The sequence below is a fragment of the Schistocerca serialis genome, chromosome 2, assembly GCF_023864345.2.
Source record: "Schistocerca serialis cubense isolate TAMUIC-IGC-003099 chromosome 2, iqSchSeri2.2, whole genome shotgun sequence".
Taxonomy (NCBI): Eukaryota; Metazoa; Arthropoda; class Insecta; order Orthoptera; family Acrididae; genus Schistocerca; species Schistocerca serialis.
The window spans coordinates 491055657-491077364 of NC_064639.1; the positions used below are offsets into that span (position 1 = coordinate 491055657).

The following is a 21708-nucleotide window of genomic DNA, read 5'->3' on the forward strand; positions in this document are numbered from 1 at the left end:
CGGATTGAGGGAGGACATAGAAGCAATTCAGAAGCGGGCTGCTAGATTTGTTACTGGTAGGTTTGATCATCACGCGAGTGTTACGGAAATGCTTAAGGAACTCGTGTGGGAGTCTCTGGAGGAAAGAAGGTGTTCTTTTCGTGAATCGCTACTGAGGACATTTAGAGAACCAGCATTGGAGGCTGACTGCAGTACAATTTTACTGCCGCCAACTTATATTTCGCGGAAAGACCACAAGGATAAGATAAGAGAGATTAGGGCTCGTACAGAGGCATATAGGCAGTCAATTTTCCCTCGTTCTCATTTGGAGTGGAACAGGGAGAGAAGATGCTAGTTGTGGTACGAGGTACCCTCCGCCACGCACCGTATGGTGGATTGTGGAGTATGTATGTAGATGTAGATGTAGATGTACTACATAAAAGTTGGATTCGTGTGGCTTAAGAAGCGATGTGTACTCCAGTATTATATGGCAGAATGAAATTGGCAAATAAAACCAATATGCCTCCACCCAGAATCGAACCCTATAATTCCTACATGCTAACTCAACCGATATCACTGCACCAATTGCACAGCACTAATGTGATACGCCGTCGGAGGTAGTTACGTACATCTGATTACAGTGTTGCCAGAGTGCCAATCTCTAACGTCCATTTACTGCTGGAAATATGCGCAGGACGAAATTTTGTGATAGCCCTTTTTTATTGCTGGTATGTGGGAAATCGCGCTGTGAAGTCCTAGTGCGTGAATTTTTCTTCGCCCTGAGTAATTCTTTAAGCCATACACTAAATAAATAATCTTTCCCCTTAGCAGTCGCCTACCAGAATCTTGTGCCAGTTGAGAGATCATGAAGACACTTTTCCAGTTCTGTGGATACACATTACTTGCCTTTTTCATCTTTATCACGAAGCGAAGCGGCACGTCAATTAGCATGCTGGACTAGTATTCGGGACGACAACGGTTCAAGTCCACATCGTGCTATCCACTTTTAGATTTTCCATGGTTTCCCTAAACCACTTAAGGGAAATGAAGGATGGCTGCATTGGCAGGGCGGGGTCGGTTTCCTTCCGCATCCTTTGCTAATTCGAGCTGGTACTCCGTCTCTAATGAGCCCGTTGTCGACAGGGGGTTAAGCCCTAATCTTCCTTCCTCCTTGCAAACGCTTGTTGTTGATTACTGCTAATTCTCCCACCTTTGCAAGAGATTGCCCTGAAACTCTGTCCACTCCTCTGCATCCTCTGACAAGGCTTTTGGCAGAACAAGGGAAGTCTTCAGCCTTTATTGGTTATAAATCCTGTTAAATATTTATACAGTGGCTGGGCCCGAACCCAGGACACACGTTTGAAAGTCGAAGATTCTGCCATTTGACTGTAATGGGTCTTTTGTGTCGCCAATCCTCAATATAATTATTTGTGCCTATAAAAAGTGTATTCTTTGTGCAGGAAACCCAGACGTATTGCAGCAGTGATGGGAACCGTACCAGATGAGCAAAAGGCCATTCCATCGTGGCTGGACAGAGCATTCATCGTGAGCGCACTTAAGTGTGGCGACCCGACAGTCGACGAATCAAGTGTCCAACTAAAGTCGATGGGCCAGGTTGGTGGTGGACTCCTAAGTGAAACTTACAGAGTAGTCGCTCAATTGCACTCTCTCGGAGAGTCCCATGAGCGGGAAACATCAGTTATCGTGAAGAGCTCGCCAACAGTGGGTGGCTTCATCAAGGAACTGGCGGACAGCGGTGTGTTCACCAAGGAGACGGTCGCCTACGCCAGCTTCCTGCCCGCCATGGACTCTGTGCTCGAGACCATAGAGGGCGAAAGCTGGAGGCCACTGGCTCCCAAGTTCTACCACCACGGGTCGCAGCCTACCAGCTTCTTGGTGGTCGAGGATCTGGACGCCTCGGGATGCCACAAAGTAGCTCAAGGTGTCAGCCTGGACGTGGACCAGTGCAGAGCTGTGCTGCGAAATCTGGCTCGCATGCACGCCGCCTCGGTGACACTACTCGATGACCAGCAGTACAACGAGAAACTCTTTCACCAGTCACTCATCTTCTCCAGAAGACTGGTGGACACTTTCGAAGACAAAAATCAGAGGTATGTGGACGGTACATTCGATTTCCTGGAAGATTACACGTGGTTTCAGAAATACGTACACAAGATGGAAAAACTGTCCACGCGTTTTGTGGGAGAGGTAGTGGATGTGGTGGAGCAGTGCCAGGTGGACTTCAAGGTCATGGTGCATGGAGACCTGCACAAGAATAACGTGATGTTCCGGGAAGATAGCGACGGCTTGCAGGTCCGGTTCTACGATTTCCAGGTGAGGAACAAGTACACGCTATTAATTACATATTTAACTGTCTACGGAGTTGGTAAACTGCAGAAACTCACGGCATTATCATTCACTGCTACGAAAGCTTCTCACGTACTGTAACATCTACAGGTATTCTTCTTCTTGTTCTTGTTCTTGTTCTTCTTCTTCTTCTTCTACACTTCAAGGAGTATAGGCTTGTAGCCTGTTCTGTCTTCAAAAAAGCCAACTTTTCCTTATGTTCCTATACTTCTGATTTCTATAGGGCTATAGTCCATTACGTATCCGACTATTCTTTCCATCCCCATTCTTCCAATGCGCTTCTTCCATTTTCTTATCTCGTTTCCTGTCCTTCCATTGATGCAGAATATATTTAACTCGTTCCTTATTTCATTATGTTCTCTCAGAGTGCGTCCTTTTACTTTCCTTATTTTTTTATTTTTATTTTAGCTGACTGTATCCTTCTTTGGTGTTTCTTAGTTTTTGTCCAGGTCTCACTTTAGTATGTGAGCATAGGCGTTGTCATTATCTTGTAGAGTTTTGTCTTACTGTCTTTCTTGGTTTTATTGGCTTTTGTTCTACGTATACTGCCACATGTAACATATTCAACTTATTGGAGATGTCATTTTCATATTCATAACTTTCATCACATTAGACACTTGTTCAAATGATTTTCAATTTAGCATTATTTTAGAACATGGTATGTAATTTCCTTTAAAAGCCATACATTTGGTTTTATTTTCTGATATTTTCAAGTTACAGAGATTATCCATTGAGTCTAAGCGATGTAGAGCAAATTGCAAATCACCATGTGTGTTCCATAAAATTATTTGATCGTCAGCAAAGAGTATAGTATTTAAATGCGATAACAACTTTTTAATATCACTGGAGAGTACCAGCGATCTTTGGTTGGTTAAAATTCCAATCAGTCTCGATCGCAAGGGTTTATAAAAATTAATAATCGTACGTCCAAATGGTTTCGATTTTATCAAAAATTACCTTGAGACCATGTCTCGTCGGATGGTGAACAGAGTCGACGGCTGGGGCACTGGTCACTGTCAGAGGACACAACTGCTAACTGATCAATCAGGACTGAATAGTATTTTAATCTAAATGTGTATTTCTAGGAACTAAGTTTACCGATTAATCAAAATTTCGTTGTTTAAATACAACTTTTTATGACCTTTAATAAGACTCTTGTTCTGGTCTCTTTTCAGTTATCTGCCGCACTATTCTAATGTTACTGCATGATCACCCTTTTCTAGAACCATTTTGTTCTTCCAATAAGAGGGCGTCAGCTATTCTTTTCAGTCGGTTATTAATTATTGGTGCATGAAATTTATACCTAGTGTTCAACAGTCTTATTCCTCTGTAGTTTTCACAAGCACTTGTAATTCCCTTTTTATAGACTGATGTTTTTTCCGTCACTCTCCAAGAATCAGGTATCATCTTACAGTTCTAACTTTCATTTAACAGATGCAGCAGCCTCAGTTCTAACATTAAAACACAATATTTAATAAAATCTGCTTTAATATTATCGCGTCCTGCTGCTTTTCTACTTTTCATCTGCTTCAATGACTCTTGGGTCTAAGGCGGTGCAGACATGGACTGTGCGGCTGGTCCTGGCGGAGGTTCGAGTCCTCCTTCGGGCATGGGTGTGTGTGTTTGTCCTTAGGATAATTTAGGTTAAGTAATGTGTAAGCTTAGGGACTGATGACCTTAGCAGTTAAGTCCCATAAGAATTCACACACACATTTTGAACGTCAATGACTCTTGTATCTTCCCCAAGTTAATATTGTCATCTTGGTATATTTCATCTCTTGTTCTTTGTTCTGGTCTACTTTCATTAGTTCTATTTTATCATTGTTTTCTTATTTCATCCTCTTGTTCTTTTTTCTGCTCTATTTTCATTAGTTCTACTTTTTCTACCATAATGCCTGATAGCGTTTTATCCATGCTTCTTTGTATATGACGTGTAATCGTCCAGAATGTTTCTCTTGTCTGTTAAGATTTTATCAGGAATTTATATTGCATGTCTTGTCTACCATGTAGATCAATTTCAGTGTTTGATATCATTCTATCCCAGGTCCTTGATGAGCTGCTCTCACTATTTTTTCTTTGCGGTTTTCTTTATTTCCGTTTCTTCTGTATTGTGCGGTAGAAGTGTACAAGTTAATGAGAGAACTGAATCGGAGTCGCCAGTTAGCGTATTTGGGGGTATTGTTGTAAAATCTAGTTAGGGCTAAGATCACAGGTCCTCAGAAAATTGAAAAAAATTGGCTTTTCTGGCTGCTGCACCAAAGATATTGATATTTTCAAGTAAATTCTACACCGATATTGAATTCTTCATCACGCAGAAACTAATAATGAGAAAATAAATTAATAAACAGTACTGAAATAGGAATTTGTTTATAAATGTTGCACGTAGTGTTCTCATTGTTTTTTGTTTTTTTTTGTTTTTTGTTTTTTTAGAGTTAGTAACCCTAGCCGACACCGCGCTAATACCGAGTAACGCAACGTCTAGTCTGGATAATGACCTCAGTTCGGTGAGGAAGAGTGTCCGCAAGTTGCTTCGGTGTATTGTATGTGGCGTCCTGTCCACTCCTCACTTACAGGGTGCCTAAAGGATCCTACTTTGTCAGATAGCTATACAACAGTTCAAGAAATTCACTTTAATGGTTTCTTATTACAATAAAGTATGCTGACAATACTTAACTTTGATTTACAACAACGTGTCTGAAGTTATGGGCGATATGCAAACAGTCAGGGTCCTTTGCTGTATACAATGTACATGCAGGAGATTAATACAAGGCAGAGGTATCAGTATAACAGTTAGGATGTCCGCGTCTTCTACTCTCCGGCTCTGCTGTTGCCGGTCTACTGCCGTCACACAGAGGCTGGCGGGAAAGGCGCTTATATTCTCTTCTTGTAGAGGCCACTCCTGTCGTGGTGACGTCCCAGTCAGCATGCTGTTGACTGACGTCGTCTCACAGCCCCCTCTACTCTTGCGTTGTTTATCTTCGTGCCGGCGTTTGTCGTTAGGCCGTGACATTGTACACTGCTGGAGCGTCTTATTGATGGCTCGATACCATAGAGCTTCCAGACTGTGAGGACATCGACTGCTACATTTAACCTGTTTCAAAGTAGTCCGAGCCACTTTTTGTGGGATTATGAGCAGAAGATTTAGCAGGGTACTCGATGTGTGACAGGGTGCCTGAGTGTTAGCCAAACACATACGTACACTCCTGCCAACACTCCGATTGTCATCTTGTAAGAGGCAGTGTCCACAGTATAGCTCTAGAAGGAAGTGTGAGACTTGCACAGCACGAATGATAAAATAACCATCCTCCTGGTTCAAGTTCACGATAACCTGAATGAGTGGAGCCAAGTCATCGCACGAAATACGCCCCCAAAACATGACAGCACTGCTTCCGGCCTGCACGGCACCTTACGGGGTTAAAGCTTCACTGGGCCTCGTAGCATTTGGAAAGAGACGAAATCGCCCTCGACGTCCACACTACAAGCCTCTAGTCAGCTACCGTCCGTTTCCTGTGTTGTCTGGCCAACTGGAGACGTGCACTTACATTTCCCCAGGTGAGAAATTGACTTCTGTAAGGTAGCTGAGTGGAAATGTCCATTACATTCAACTCCCTTGGCAATATCCGCTCGTGAACTGGAAGAAACGGACGTGCATTCACTGACGGCAGGAGTTCCTGTCGGGATTGACAGTGTTTGTCACTGATGAAGCTTGACACTGTTCTTCGGTCCATGTTCTCACATGTTACGTAACTGGGAGACGAACACCAATTCTTGTAAACACTCTGGACAGTCGCGTTTGTAAATCAGCAAACCAGGAAACTTCATTCACACTGTGGGCACAGGAACGTCCAAAGACGATAACTCCTTTCTGCCATTTTGTCGCATCTCCATATAGACCCATATATTATCTTGAACTGCGGGCAACCGCAGCCAAGTGTCCATATTTTTACATAAAGGCAACAAACACCGCTGTGACTGTAGAAAGTTTATTAAAACCAAAAACGGTTTCATCCCAATTTAGGTGCATCCTGAGGTCACCTAAACAGGGGTTGCAAAGAAAGTATTTTCATTTTTTCTTTTTACATGGGCTTAATGGATATTGTTACATGGTGTAGAACAGACCAGCACATTAGGCACTTACATAATTGTGTCTACAACATTATTTAACCCTTTCTTTAAGCCTCTCTTCGTCGTTCACGTCGTTGCTTAAAACCCGCTAGAATCGTTTGTGAAATAGACAAAATGCGGTGTTCATAAAACAAAATAAAATCATTATGTGGCGCGGGAGAGTGAAATAAGCCCTTCAAAGCGTATCAAACCGTGTATAAAGAACAATAGAAACATATGATAATATCAGCAGCAGGCGATGCGGGTTCAGCCATAAGGAACACTAAACTATCTGGAACCCTATGCAAGCAGACACCGCGGTATCCGAAAGCCCAGCGATATGGCGTTAGACAAATTAGGGCTACTAGACCGAACAGTGAAACGTGGTAGAGGGGGAGGTCCTGTACATAAAATAATTACAATTTACATCAGCAGTTGATGTAAAACATGGAATATGGTTGGACAAAAAACTAATACTATTAATCTTGTATGATACAGACCACTATTATTTTTAATGGATATTGTACCTTACATTGTAAGAAACAATGGAGAATTTATAAACAGTAAAAGCTTTTACTCGCAGCAAAATACGTAGTCGAAAATTAGGACAATGGGCTATGTGGATAGGTAGTCCAAATTTCCTACAATATTCCAGTGTCTCAGTTCCGTCTGGATGTTCAAGGTGAGCTGAGGACATTTTTGTAAGGCTCGGAAAGCCGCAATCGCTTCTAAAATACTAAGGTTGGTTCAAAATGGCTCTGAGCACTATGGGACTTAACTTCTGAGGTCATCAGTCCCCTAGAACTTAGAACTACTTAAACCTAACTAACCTAAGGACATCACACACACCCATGCCCGAGGCAGGATTCGAACCTGCGACCGTAGCGGTTGCGCGGTTCCAGACTGTAGCGCCTAGAACCGCTTGGCCACCACGGCCGGCTACTAAGGTTGTTACCCTTATATCCCACATATGTGATCTGAATACTCTTGTGTATGTACGTCAGTTATCTGATCTCCTGTGTCCCGTAAATACGCCCTTAATGCTGACCCTGAATTCGTGCAATCGGTATGCTCTTTAATCAGAGTTGAAAAATTTCTGCCGATTTGGCCTATATATCTGGATCCAAAATGCAGTAGACTTACGATGACTTAAACTTAAACCTCTCACGCTTCTTCCTCTCATTGTTTCCCGTACGTTATTTGCTTCGCCGATTCTGCGGAAATTTCTTGTAATTCCAGTTGATTTTCAACAGTCTTCTGTAGCGCCACGTCCCACTGGCTTAGAGTCTCTTCTCATCCGGTTTTTTCACTATACATATCTTACTGCCACCCCATGCTGTGCTCCAGACGTATGTTCTCAGAAATTTGTTCCTCAGCTTAAGGCCTATGTTGATACCAGTAGTCTCCTCTTTACATGAGGCACACTGATTCTTAGGTCCTCCTTGCTTTTTCCGTCCTGGGTAACAGAATTCCTTAACTAAGTCTTCCACGTGACCTCCAGTTTCTAGTTTAAGTTTCTCGCTGTTCACATTTCTGGTACTTCTCATTACTGTTGCGTTTTTCGCATTTACTCCCAATCCATATTTTGTGCCCATTAGACTGGTCATTCCGTTCAACAGATCCTGAAGCTTATCTACACTCTCACTAAGGGCAGCTATGTCGTCAACGAAACTTATCATTGATATCCTTTTACCATCCTTTGACCATGAACTTTAATCCCACTCTTGCACCTTTCTTTTATTCCCATTCTTTCAATGTATAGATTGAACAGTCGGGGAGAAAGACTGCATCTCTGTCTTACACCCTTTTAATCCGAGCATTTCGTTCTTGGTCTTTCAGTCTTATTGTTCCCGCTTGCTCTATGACAGATCTTTTGAGTGTGACATGATTTTTCTTCAGTCTTGCCACCATTACCAAGTTCAAAGTTAGAACCTGTCTGTGGTGCCTTTACCTTCCTAGACCAAATGATCGTCATCTAACAGATTTTCAGTTTTCTTTTCCATTCTTCTGTATATTATTGTTGTCAATAGCTTTGATGCATGAGCTCTTAAGCTAATTGTCCTTTATTTGCCGCACCTACCTGACGTTGCTACCTTCTGAATTGTGTGCACGATATTTTACGGAAGACAGAAAGTACGTCGTCGCTATCATAGATTCTACGCACCAACTTCAATAACCGCTTGGTTTCCATTTCCCACAGTGATTTTACAAACTTCGATGGAATATTGTGCATGCCTTCTGCCTTTTCTGATTCCTAGTCTTCCACAGCTCTTTTAAGGCCCTCCTCTAATTGGGGATCTCCTACGTCCCCCTTATCAACTCCAAATCTTCTTCCATCAAGTCATCAGACAATTCGTCCACCTCCCAGAGGCCTTCACTGTACTCTTTCTACCTACCAGCCATTTCTCCTACGTTTAACAGCGGAAATCCCATTGTACTCTCAATCTTGTCACCCTTACACTTAATTCCACCCAAGGTTGTTTTGACTCTTCTATATGCTGAGTCAGTCCTTGTGATGGTCTTGTCTTTTTCGTTTTCCAGCAGTCATTTCACATTGGCTGTCCGGCACTTCCTATTAATTTAATTCCTAAGTGAGTCATATTGCTGTTACTTTCCTCGTATTTATGTTTGAATGTCCAACATTTGTAATTACCTTTTTCAGAGAGTTCCAATCGCCAACAGCTAAGCCAGCTGCTGTTGTTTTCCTTATTGCAGATCCAGATCCTTAGCGAACTTCAAACACATCTCATAGTCTCGTAATTTCTCCCTACCATAGTATCCCACTTTCTTCGACACCGATTCTTCCGGAAGAACCTTTAGAACTTTAGTCTGCTCTTCGTCATATTTAGTAAATTGTGATTGGAGTCTATGTCTTCTCATGAGTACGCTTTAAAGTCAGTTCATGATTTCGGAATGCCTGTGCGACTATGATGTAATCCAGCTGGAATACCTGTGTCTCCGGGTACTTCCAAATATACGTCCTCCTCTTGAGATTCATGAACCGCATATTCTCCATTACCATCTAAAACTTATTGCTGCACGCAGTTAGTCTTTCTCCTCTCTCATTCGTACTGCTAATCCTATATTCTTCCTTAACCCTTCCTTCTATTTCTTTTCCTATGACCGCATTCCAGTCCTCCATGATTACTGGATTTTCATCTCGATTTATGTACTGAATTGCACGTTCTACATCCACATATACTTTCTCTATGTCTTCATCTGTGCTTGCGGCATCGGTTTGTATACTTAAGCTATTATTGTCGACTTTAGTTTGCTGTCGAATCTGATGACAACAACCTACCACTGAACTGATCACAGCAGCCCTACTTTCCCATTCATAACTATATGCCGAAAAAAAACTGAGATAACAGCGACGGCACTGTAGTGGTTTCTAGCAAATCTCGATTTACTTCTGGAGGATGGATACTGCAACACACAAAAAAATATTAAGTCAATTTATTAAAGTGTGAAGTCTGTAATATACTCAACTGGGAAACAATCCACGTCCACAGGAATGTCTATGTATTCGTTACTGCCGCAGAACACTTTATCACTTGATACAATACATAATGAAAGTCTCTTCTCAACGTACGATTCGCTATGAACTTCGATTGGCAGTTTGACTTCTAATGCAGCTCTCGCTGATGGATCTGACGTCAGATGATGCTGTCGTCGTAAGCGATGATCCAGAACGGGCAGAGCGACCCTGCGCTCCGGCGTAAGTAATCTTCCAGCAGCAGCGGCTTGTGGAACGTGCTCAGGTCGTGTCTTCCCCGACGTCTCTCATTCGTAAATGCGTCAGGCAGCGACTGTTCTTGCTTGTGGTTTCGGGGGACCTCGTTCGCCCGATGACACCACAATAACAAATGCTACTTCCATTACACCACTATACGCTGCTGTTGATATTACCCTGCATTCGACTGTCTAGAAATCCTTGTCTTCTTTCCATTTCATTTCACTAACAGCGTCTAAACATTGAACCTTTGCATTACCCTTTTTAAATATTCTAGCCTTCCTACTACGTTTAAACATCTGACATTCCCTGCTCTGACTCATAGAATGTGGTTATTCAATATGTTTCTCACGGTCCCCTCCCCCTTCTCAGTTCCCTTTCGGATATCCGAATGGCGGACTTATCCGGAATCTTTTGCCAATGGAGATATCATCTTGACTCTTTGTTAATCTAAGGTCCTGTGGTTACACTTCATATGTCTTTAATTCTTCTCCATCTTCCTGCCACTGATCATTGCTGATTCTTCCGCCTTTAGAAGCAGCTGTGCACCTCAAAGACTAGACAGTGCTGTGAACTTCTGCCCGCTCTTCCGCCCTCATTGACAAGGCAGTTGGTTTGCTGGTATTCGGCCACCACTGCTGATGATTTTTATTCAGAATTTAACCAGTGGTTAGGTTCTAATGCGGGACACAGGAGGAGTTGATTACTAGTGAAAGATCCTTCTGCAGCTAGCTGTTGTAATCTGTCTGTGTTGGAGACTAAGATAGTGGTAAAGGGCTTTCCTTTTGAAGAGTGAACGCATTTATCGCGGTACGTGAACTCACAGTCGAGGTTGGCAGCCTCAAAAACCTCATCAGCTATATCTAGAGCCCGTGTGTGTTTTGAAAAGTGGAGTGGAGTGTGCAGTCAGTGCAAATAAAACTACTGGGCTGATCTTTTACCATCAAACCATAACTTCTGACAGACGTATGCTGCAGTCTTTTCCTCAGAGAACTAACAAATAACGAAAAGACCTACGCTTATTTCATACACGACAATGCGAAAGAATACACAGCCAGTGCACCTATGACAGTGCTTTTGATGATAAAGTATACTTAGATCTTTTAGATACTTACTAGTTCTCTGAAATGTTTCAGTACATTGTCCATATACGTATTAGATGTTATATAATGGTGGAGAAAAGTCGGTCCAGTATCTTAAGTAGCACTAATTGCACACCACCCTCCTGTTTTGACATCATGCTGAGGCTTTTGATGAGGATTTTCGAAACTGCAAAGTCTTTTGTTCTCCATGTTCATGTGCCGTACAACGATGAATGTTGACAAGATCCACCAGTACAAGCTCTCCATCACAGACTGCAATTTTCATCTGCAGTACTAGTACTGACAGACTGAACTAATCAATCTGTGCATTGCCATTACTTTGGACAGTTGCACTCCGAATTTGTGTATAGCTGTAAGTTCGTATGGTTCCAAGGCCAGTACCAATTCGAATAAAATGATTTGGGTATTACGCACCGTCATTTTTAAAAGCAGTACAGCAACTAAACTGCCGACATTTCGACCGACTTTTCAGCATTTCTGTTCAGGGCCGTTAACTGAAGAGGACCACTGTGAAGTCGGTCGAAACTTCGTAAATTTAGTTGCTATAGTGTTTTATGATGACGCGGCGCTATACTCAACATAATTTTATCGTGTACAGCTGAGTGAGCTGATGCTAAACGGCACACCGATATTTTTGAGTCTCTTTACGATGCCACTTCTATTTTCGGTTTAAGAAGTTGTGCCATCTGCCACACTGATCAAAGAAAAGGGGTCACTGCGTCTTGAAATTCCTGTGCAACACCGATGACTGATCTTTTATCTTATGTGAAATACCCTAAAATCTTCTTGTTCTTCTTTTTAGGATTACGTTCCTCAGTCGGTCAACCTTTATAGGTTGAAAGGTATGTGCTAAGGTCTGATTAGGGTAGATCCAGAAAATAAAGTCGATAGTTGCCAACCGCAAGGTGGAATGAGTATAATATCTTTGAGTAGGAGGATCTTTGATGTTTAAGAGAGCCAGGTGCGATCAGTAAAAAACTATGTCGTCGCAGCTAGGTGCTCCAAGGAAGCAGATGTGTTACGACAGCTTTAAGGTAGGATTCGCGCTACGCAGTTTTCAGGTTGTACACTGAGTAAACTTTAGCACGTTAATGGGAGAAGCTACAAAATAATTTAAAAATGGTTTTTGTTAGATAATGTTCGAGTTAGGATTTGCATGTCCGAGTTTTGACGCAGTAAACGTTTTGTAAAATTGTTTCTAAGAGTGATTCATGCTACAAATATATATATATATATATATATATATATATATATATATATAGTTAAACATGTAAATCTTATACAAAAATTACCATTTCCAACATCTAACAGCCTGAATCATAATCCACATCCTTTGTTTGTATTGAATATGAAAATGAGTAGTAAAGTAAAGTTACCCACCAAATGAAAGAATGTAAAGAAATGAGGCCTCTACTCAATATATATGTGCAGTTCATGGTTTGAAATCGATTTTGGTATAACTAAAGTTATCAGAGCAAAGTTATTTCAAATAACTTATTTTATGCCATTGCACAACTGGAATTATTCAAGTCAAAATATAATTTCATTAAGTAAACGTCAGGGCAAAAAGTTAATTTTTCAGTACCATCATGCCACTGCCCAAATGGCACTATTCTCCTAAACTTGATTGCTGACTGAAATGCATGTTTCATTACTGGCAAAATGGTGGAGTGCACGAAACAAGTTCACAGACACAGTCAGATGCAGGTTTGCTGAATGATAATTTTGGAACAATTTTACCTTTGATACTTTCACTAATTAAAAAGGAAACAGTTTTGGGTTAGATACTTTCACTTTTAAAGATAATTTTGGACATGATACTTTCAATGTTCACTTTGTTGTCTGTCTGTCTGTCTGTCTGTCTGTCTGACTGTTCAAAACTCTTTTTCCCAGAAACAGGTAGATGTATAAAGTTGAAATTTGAATCACATATAAGGTCTTCGGTTCCTTGTCGATGCAAGAAAACTTTGAAGTCAGTGCAATCAAAATATATAGCCATTTATGTCACACATTTTGAAATTCGCAGAACTCACTTATTAAATCTTGGGGATACTTCCTCTTGAGCTAGAGTCATGAAATTGGGCAAGAAATACTTGTACAGTACAAGTGAAGGAAAATAATTAAAAAATTATGAATTTGTAATTATGTAACCCAAAAAAAGATATTCCTTTTCTGATTTGTTAGCCGATTTCAAACTTGGAATTGAAACATTCTAGAAAGTCTTGATTTGTGGAATGGGTGAACTGGCTGTGTACATAACTAAGTTTGTATGGAACCCTCAGTGGGCGAATACTACTCGACCTGACCAGTTTTTTTTCTCCTCACTCCCCTGATTGTTTTGATGCTATCCACCACGAATTCCTGTTCATCTGAAAGTAGCGCTTCCATCCAACACCCTCAATTTTTTGATGGGTGTAGTTCAATCCGTGTCTCCTCCTGCAGCTTTTACCCTCTGTAGCTCCCTCTAGAACCATCGAAGCTATTCCTTGATGTCTTAACACATGACCTGTCATCCTATCATTTTTTCTTGTCAACGCTTTCCACATGTTCCTGTCTCCACCGAATCGCGCAGATCCTCCCCATTTCTGATGCACCACGTCTTTAGGACCCCACATATGGGTGACTCATCGGAACGATCAGTCGTATGGGCGACCGATAAGCTTCGTAGATAGCGCGCGTGTACGCAAATCGCAGCGATCGGCCGCTGATCTCTGGTCCCATTGAATTCGCAGGCAATCTGGTGGATTGTATGCGGTTCGTTCAAGCAATATGACTGCCTGGTTGGTAAGCAGCGGTGTGGTGCAATGTGGTTGCGACTCGTTTTTCTCTTTATTAAGAGTGATTGTGCAGTTTTGTTCCGTTTCACTTTGTCCACATTGAGTAAGAAATTTACGATAGAATTTATAGTTTTCGAGGAACCAGGAACTACCCTGAGAAGTGAAGTGGAAGCCAGAGTTTCCATTTGCATTAAGATGTAAAACAAAATACAGCACCCTATTTTGCAGTGAATAACATTGTGAAGCTTGTGCTGTAAAAGTAGAATTGATGGTAACTTCACAGTAATAGTCGCGATACAGTGGCTCCCTCTTATCATTTTGAGTTATTTATGAAATAATTATGAGCATTATTAAGATTTGTAACTTCTAACCAGAATGACATATGTGCCTATTGTAATGTTAAGAGGACACTTACAAAGTTCAGGGCAAATCTGATGTACAGTTACAGTCAAGTTCCTTATCATTTGATATAATCTAACTCTCCTTCATACAGTTTATAACAAGAGTTACAGTAATCAGCAGTGCTGCTGTTAATAACAACTCTATAGATACACCGAGTAATTTATTCAAACACTTGCAGTTAAACTATAATACTAATGCTTAAAAATGGAATTGAGGACAAATAAAAGTAAAACGAATTATATTGGCACACGGAAAAGAAGCACACAATCCATTTGGGGCCATTGGATAATCTAATACATTCTGTAAAGTAGCCTACAGTTCCCAAGAAAACAATTCAAACCAAGTTTAATAATCTATAATTGCGATTTATTCTAAATTTGTGTTTAACAAGTATTTGTGGATAATACCGACTGAAATTGCTTGGCAAATCGCTCGTGTATAGGATGTCAAGGCAAGCGACATTGTATGTGACGGATCACTGCTGTCAGTCTCTCGTGTGTGTGTCCCTCTAAACGCTTCGATTCTCTTATTTTCAGCCTAAGGTAATTAAAATTTGACATGTTGTGATACGTTTCGCCTGTGTGCTGCAGGGAATCCACATCGGGTCTCCAGCGGAGGACCTGCAGTACTTCTTTCACACGAGTGCCAGTCTGGAGGTGCTGCGCGACCACACGCAGGGCCTGCTGGCCGACTACCACGCCGTGCTGCAGCGCACGCTGCGCGCCCTGGGGCTGCAGCGGCAGGCGGACGGCTACCCGCTCGAGCAGCTGCTGCGAGACATGGACCACTTCGGCATGATCGCCGTCTTCGTGTCTTTCTTTATGCTGCCTTTTATGCTCAATTTCGGCGAAATGGAATTTGCAATAGATACTTCGGACGATCAGTTTGAAGTGAAATCCAAGAAATTCTATGAGAAGAGTTGGCGGAACGACAGATACCTTGCATATCTTCAACATCTTTTGCCTGTCTTCGATTCGAAAGGGCTCCTTGACCAGAAAGTTTGATTCGATAAAAAATATAGGGGTAATCAAGTAGTTATATTGGTTCCCACCTGTTTACACGTTGCGTATACTGAGTGAGGCTGACCGGGGTGGCCGAGCGGTTCTAGGCGCTTCAGTGTGGAACCGCGCGACCGCTACGGTCGCAGGTTCGCATCCTGCCTCGGGCATGGGTGTGTGTGATGTCCTTAGGTTAGTTAGGTTTAAGTAGTTCTAAGTTCTAGGGGACTTATGACCTAAGATGTTGAGTCCCATAGTGCTCAGAGCCAATTTTTTGAATCCTGCCTCGTGCATGGATGTGTGTGATGTCCTTAGGTTAGTTAGGTTTAAGTAAATCTAAGTCTAGGGGACAGATGACCTCAGATGTTAAAGTCCCATAGTGCTTAGAGCCATTTGAGCCATAAGACTCGTCGTGTATAGAATTTCCTTATGTGGAAGGACGAAAATATTGATTGAGCAATTACACAAACTATTAATAGTTGCTCTGTATATTTCCCGTGATAATGTCGCAATAAAGATAACTTTAGAAAACAGTTAGGAATCTACGTTCAGAATATAGACAACTAGTTTTCACTTGGGGACCTACATCCTCAACGGTGCCCACATACGAAAAATTAGCGTTTTTACGATACGCCCTTACATATTACACAATTTCGTTGATCGTGTAACATTAGTAAGACAAAAGGAGTACAATGACTGGCGTGTATAAATCAGTGAACATCACAGAGATAAAACAATTGTAACATTAGAAAGACGAAAGGAGCACAATGACTGGTGTCTATAAATCAGTGAACATCACAGAGATAAAACAAAAAGTGCTCAGTGGTTTTTATGTTAAACTTCTAAAGTGTTCGCAGAAATAGCAGGAGCAACGATTGGAAAAAGCTTCGATGGTATAAATGAGGTTCCAGTCAAGTTAATTCTCAATAATGGAGACAAATATGCCAGAAAAAAAATGAAAAAAATTTCCTAGTATTCACAATAAAAAATCGCGCTCGTACATGTCGATTAAATGTATATTGAAAGAATAAATATTTATTTTAACATGCTGTGAAATTGTTCTATTTTACTTGTACTTAGTCCTAAATTATATATACTAGCTATACACTGAAGAGCCAAAAAATAAAAAAACTTGTATAGCCATACGTATTCAAATACAGAGACATGTAAACAGGCAGAATACGGCTCTGCTGTCGGCAGCGCCAATGTAAGACAAGTGTCTGCAACAATTGGTCGATCGGTTACTGCTGCTACAAAGGTAGGTCATCAAGATTTAAGTGAGCTTCCACGTGGTATAATAATCGGTGCACGAGCAATGGGACACAGCACACGGCACGGCATACAATGGTAGGTCATCAAGATTTAAGTGAGCTTCAACATGGTATTATAGTCAGTGCACGAGCAATGGGACATAGCACACAGCATCTCTGAGGTATCAATGAAGTGGGGGTTTCTCATTCGACCATTTCACAAGCGTACCATGAATATCAGGAATCCGGTGATACATCACATCTCCAACATCACTGCAGCCGGAAAAAGATCCTGCAAATTCGGGAGCAATGACGACTGAAGAGAATCATTCAACGTGACAGAAATGCAATCCTTCCGCAAATTGCTGCAGATTTCAATGCTGGGGCATCAACAATTATCAGCGTGGGAACCATTCAACGAAACATCATCGATGTGGGCTTTCGGAGCCGACGGCCCACTCCTGTACCCTTGATAACTGCACGACACAAAGCTTTATGCCTTTCCTGGGCCCGTTAACACCGACAATGGACTATTGATGACTGGAAACATGTTGCCTGGTAGAACGAGTCTCGTTATAAGTTGTATCGAGCAGACTGACTGACGTGTACGGTTATGGAGACAACCTCATGTATCCATGGACCCTGCATGTCAACAAGGGACTGTTGAATCTGGTGGAGGCTCTGTAATGTTGTGGAGCGCGTGCAGTTGGAGCGACGTGAGACCCCTGATACGTCTAGACACAAGTCTGACACGTACTTAAGTATCCCGTCTGATCACCTGCATCCAGTCATGTCCATTGTGCATTCGACGGATTTGGGCATTCCAGCAAGACAATGCGACACCCTACAAATTCAGTATTGCTACAGAGTGGCTCCAGGAGCACTCTTCTGAGTTTAAACACTTACACTGGGCACCAAGCTATAGAGACATGAACATTGTTGAGCATATTTGTGATGCCTTGCAACGTGCTGTTCGGAAAAGATCTTCAGTCCCTCGCACTTTACGGATTTATGGACAGCACTGCAAGATTCATGGCGTCGACTCCCTCCAGCACTACTTCAGACGTTAGCTGAGTCCATACCATGTAGTGTTGCTGCACTTCTGTGTGTTGTGAGTTCTACACGATCTTAGGCAGGTATACCAGTTTCTTTGGCTCTTCAGTTCCATCTCATTGGCCTTTTGGGAGCTACTCATACGAACAAGAAGTAACAGCTGCGTGAATCTCCTCATACTTATCGTAGTGATCGTATTAAGACGTGTCTAAAGTGATACGCTATGATTTAAGCGAGAAACATCATTCAACGCGAGCCACTACCAGAACTGATACATGTATGGAAGTGACATAGGCAAATACTTCGATGATGGAGGAACCTCTGCGTATGAGAGTCACAGTATAACTTTGAGTCAGAAAGGTTGCTTCGACAGGCAAAACTTTAAGGCAGATGATGGTGAAATATAGGAAATTTAGATTCGATTGCTGGTCCAGACGGAAATTTTAAAATATCTCTTTACATGTCTCTCTGACAGTGTTCACGGACGATATAGTAGAGACTACAGAAAGTAAGTTACAAATGTCGACTCAGTCATTTGCATGACTCGATTAGTGCATTTTCAAGACAGAGTACATGTTTCGGAATTCCTGCAGAAAGTCTTCTGATGGATGCAACAGGTGCATCGGGGTGTGGGAGTGAAATCGCGCGACAGTTGGAAACGTAATCCGAAGTTGAAGTATACTGGGGCAATAGGATTCTTGTGGACAAAAGTCTAAATTTCACACACATCAACAGTAAGTGAGTTTATACACCAGTTCTTCTAATACCACGCTCAGTTGCGTAAATTAAAATTCGTGTACAACGAAATACAGTTCCATGTTCAGACAGCCGAAGTCACAATCATAGGTCTTTGTTCAGAATGTACCACCAGCCGGCACCCCGAATGCGAGAAACACGTCTCTGATCGTCGTAACCAAACATCAGCTCTCAGGTTAGAAAAACCAAACCATCGTTCACTGTCGAATGGCCATAGGATAACCGTCTTAACTCTTTCAGCAGCTCCCAAGAGCACACCTCCCACCACCATGTTCACCGATGTTAGCATACGTTATTAGCCAATGGGATCACAAGCTGCACCCCACCACATAACGCACTTCTTACAACCTTTTGACACACCACATGCAATTAAAATGGAATGAACATTAAATGTACATGTAAATATAAATTGAACACCATTCCTATACTAAACAATTCTACAATTAAGTTACGTAAGTAACATGAAATATTATTTGTTATTGTGTCCACTGACACTAATTATGATTCATTTAAAGGTAGATGTATGATTTCCATAGACAAGGAAACAGAATTTGTAGCGTTACTTACGAATTCTATCAACTAGCCCATTCCTAATTTATGGCTCACTTTCGATAGACAAGTATATACAGTGTCTGATGACTGTACCTTATCAGCAAAATAAAATTATTCACGTTTACCCAAAATTAAAGCAAGGTAAAAAAAAAGAAGCAATTTACTTTACATCGCTTACACCACTGAGTGCACGAGAACTACTTTAAAACAATAATTCAGGCCCCAAAATTATGCAAAATTTCAGCAAAACCCTTTGAAAGGAAATTTTTCTTTTTTTTCTTTTTTACTGAATGTCACTGTTGGACTCCAACATGGATCTTAGCCATCATTCATAGATCCATCCATCTTTATCTTCAGGTGGCATCTCGGCAACAACTTGTGTAGATGATATAGCTGCTGATGCATGGGCATTATCATTTGCGATGGGCTCGTGATAGCAAATAACAGTAGTACTGGCAAGTGAAAAAAATCCATTAGGTATTCACTGTGCCCTCCAGGGCAAGGAAATAACATTCACAAATCAGATATATATATATATATATATATATATATATATATATATATATATATATATATATATATATATATATATATATACAGGGTGTTACAAAAAGGTACGGCCAAACTTTCAGGAAACATTCCTCACACACAAATAAAGAAAAGATGTTATGTGGACATGTGTCCAGAAACGCTTAATTTCCATGTTAGAGCTCATTTAAGTTTCATCCACCTACGCTCAATGGAGCACGTTATCATGATTTCATACGGGATACTCCACCTGTGCTGCTAGAACATGTACCTTGACAAGTACCACACAACATGTGGTTAATGCACGATGGAGCTCCTGCACATTTCAGTCGAAGTGTTCGAACGCTTCTCAACAACAGGTTAGGTTAGTGGTGTTTAACGTCCCATCGACAATGAGGTCATTAGAGACGGAGCACAAGCTCGGGTTAGGGAAGGATGGGGAAGGAAATCGGCCATGCCCTTTCAGAGGAACCATTCCGGCAGTTGCCTGAAACGATTTAGGGAAATCACGGAAAACCTAAATCAGGATGGCTGGAGACGGGATTGAACCGTCGTCCTCCCGAATGTGAGCTTCTCAACAACAGATTCGGTGACCGATGGATTGGTAAAGGCGGACCAATTCAATGGCCTCCACGCTCTCCTAACCTCAACCCTCTTGACTTTCATTTATGGGGGCATTTGAAAGCTCTTGTCTACGCAACCCCGGTACCAAATGTAGAGACTCTTGGTGCTCGTATTGTGGACGGCTGTGATACAATACGCCATTCTCCAGGACTGGATCAGCGCATCAGGGATTCCATGTGATGGAGGGTGGATGCATATATCCTCGCTAACAGAGGACATTTTGAACATTTCCTGTAACAAAGTGTTTGAAGTCACGCTGGTACGTTCTGTTGCTGTGTGTTTCCATTCCATGATTAATGTGATTTGAAGAGAAGTAATAAAATGAGCTCTAACATGGAAAGTAAGCGTTTCCCGGCACATGTCCACATAACATTTTGTTCCTTTGTGTGAGAGGAATGTTTCCTGAAAGTACCTTTTTGTAATACCCTGTATATATATATATATATATATATATATATATATATATATATATATATATGGTATCTGAGGACTGAAATTGATTTGACAACAAAAATGAGACATATGTTGGTGATTTCCTGAACCAGATCCAGCTTCTGCTGCCATCCAGGAAACTGTGGATTGATAGCACCACGTAGCACCACATACTGATAAATTCTTCAGTCACTCACAAGTGACTCTAGCGACAGAAACTAAGAAATGTTTCCCACCAGCCAGTCTGCTGAAGAGACGGATTTTCGTCAATCTCTCAGCCAAATATTAACCAGTTTTAAAAATTCAAAATGTTGACATAATGTATATGAAAACGGCTACTCAGAAAAATAATAATGAACAAAACTGGTATCACTAGATACTCAATTTTTCAGTTTAAAATTTTTCAGTAGGTTTTCAGTGTTTTGCATGAAATGTGGATTTCTTCCTTCTATACGTAATTGAGGAGGCGTTCGTGTCATTCGCTATTTTATCATCGAATGTAGCATATAATTTCATAGTAGTGCTCTGAGTAGTAGCAATATTCTTTTGTGAGTCATGTTATCACAGAGATAGAACAGTCAATTCTGAAAGAAATGGATTTATATCTACACAGCCTTTCAACAAGAAATACATAATATGCCTTCATATAATTATTTGGTGGATCCAAATTCCACATTTAATGAGGAAATATTTCATTCCTTCTAATCAGAATACAAATTTTCTGATTTTTAACATGATTATACAATGAAAAATCAATCAACTGATTATTTTTTTGATTAGTTTGAAACACAACGAAAATAAAATAAGGTATTTCAAGGTTTACTGAATAATAACATGTCATGATATCTAACTTGAAATTGTTGTTCCCACTTAATCCTGCTACCTCAGCTGTTTGTATTTTATAGAAAGGTACTGGAATATTAGGATTTTTCATTATATTTCCTTGGTGCTGAACTTCATAATTTGGTTAATATTTAACAACAGGTACCAATATTTCCATAGATTCTACTACAATTTTACCTTCTTTTGGAAGTGTATTTTGTACTTCAA

The 21708-nt window shown here is 41.1% G+C and overlaps 1 protein-coding gene across 1 annotated transcript in view; it reads left to right on the top strand.

Annotated features, from left to right (window-relative positions):
- Positions 1-16405, top strand: part of LOC126455611 (uncharacterized) — a 43060-nt gene extending 26655 nt beyond the window's left edge. Inside the window, exons 2-3 of the mRNA XM_050091374.1 lie at positions 1440-2313; positions 15056-16405. Of these exons, the coding sequence (XP_049947331.1) occupies positions 1465-2313; positions 15056-15469 (1263 nt within the window). The 5' untranslated portion in view covers positions 1440-1464 and the 3' untranslated portion in view covers positions 15470-16405. The remainder of the gene's footprint in view (positions 1-1439; positions 2314-15055) is intronic.
- Positions 16406-21708: the final 5303 nt, after the last annotated feature.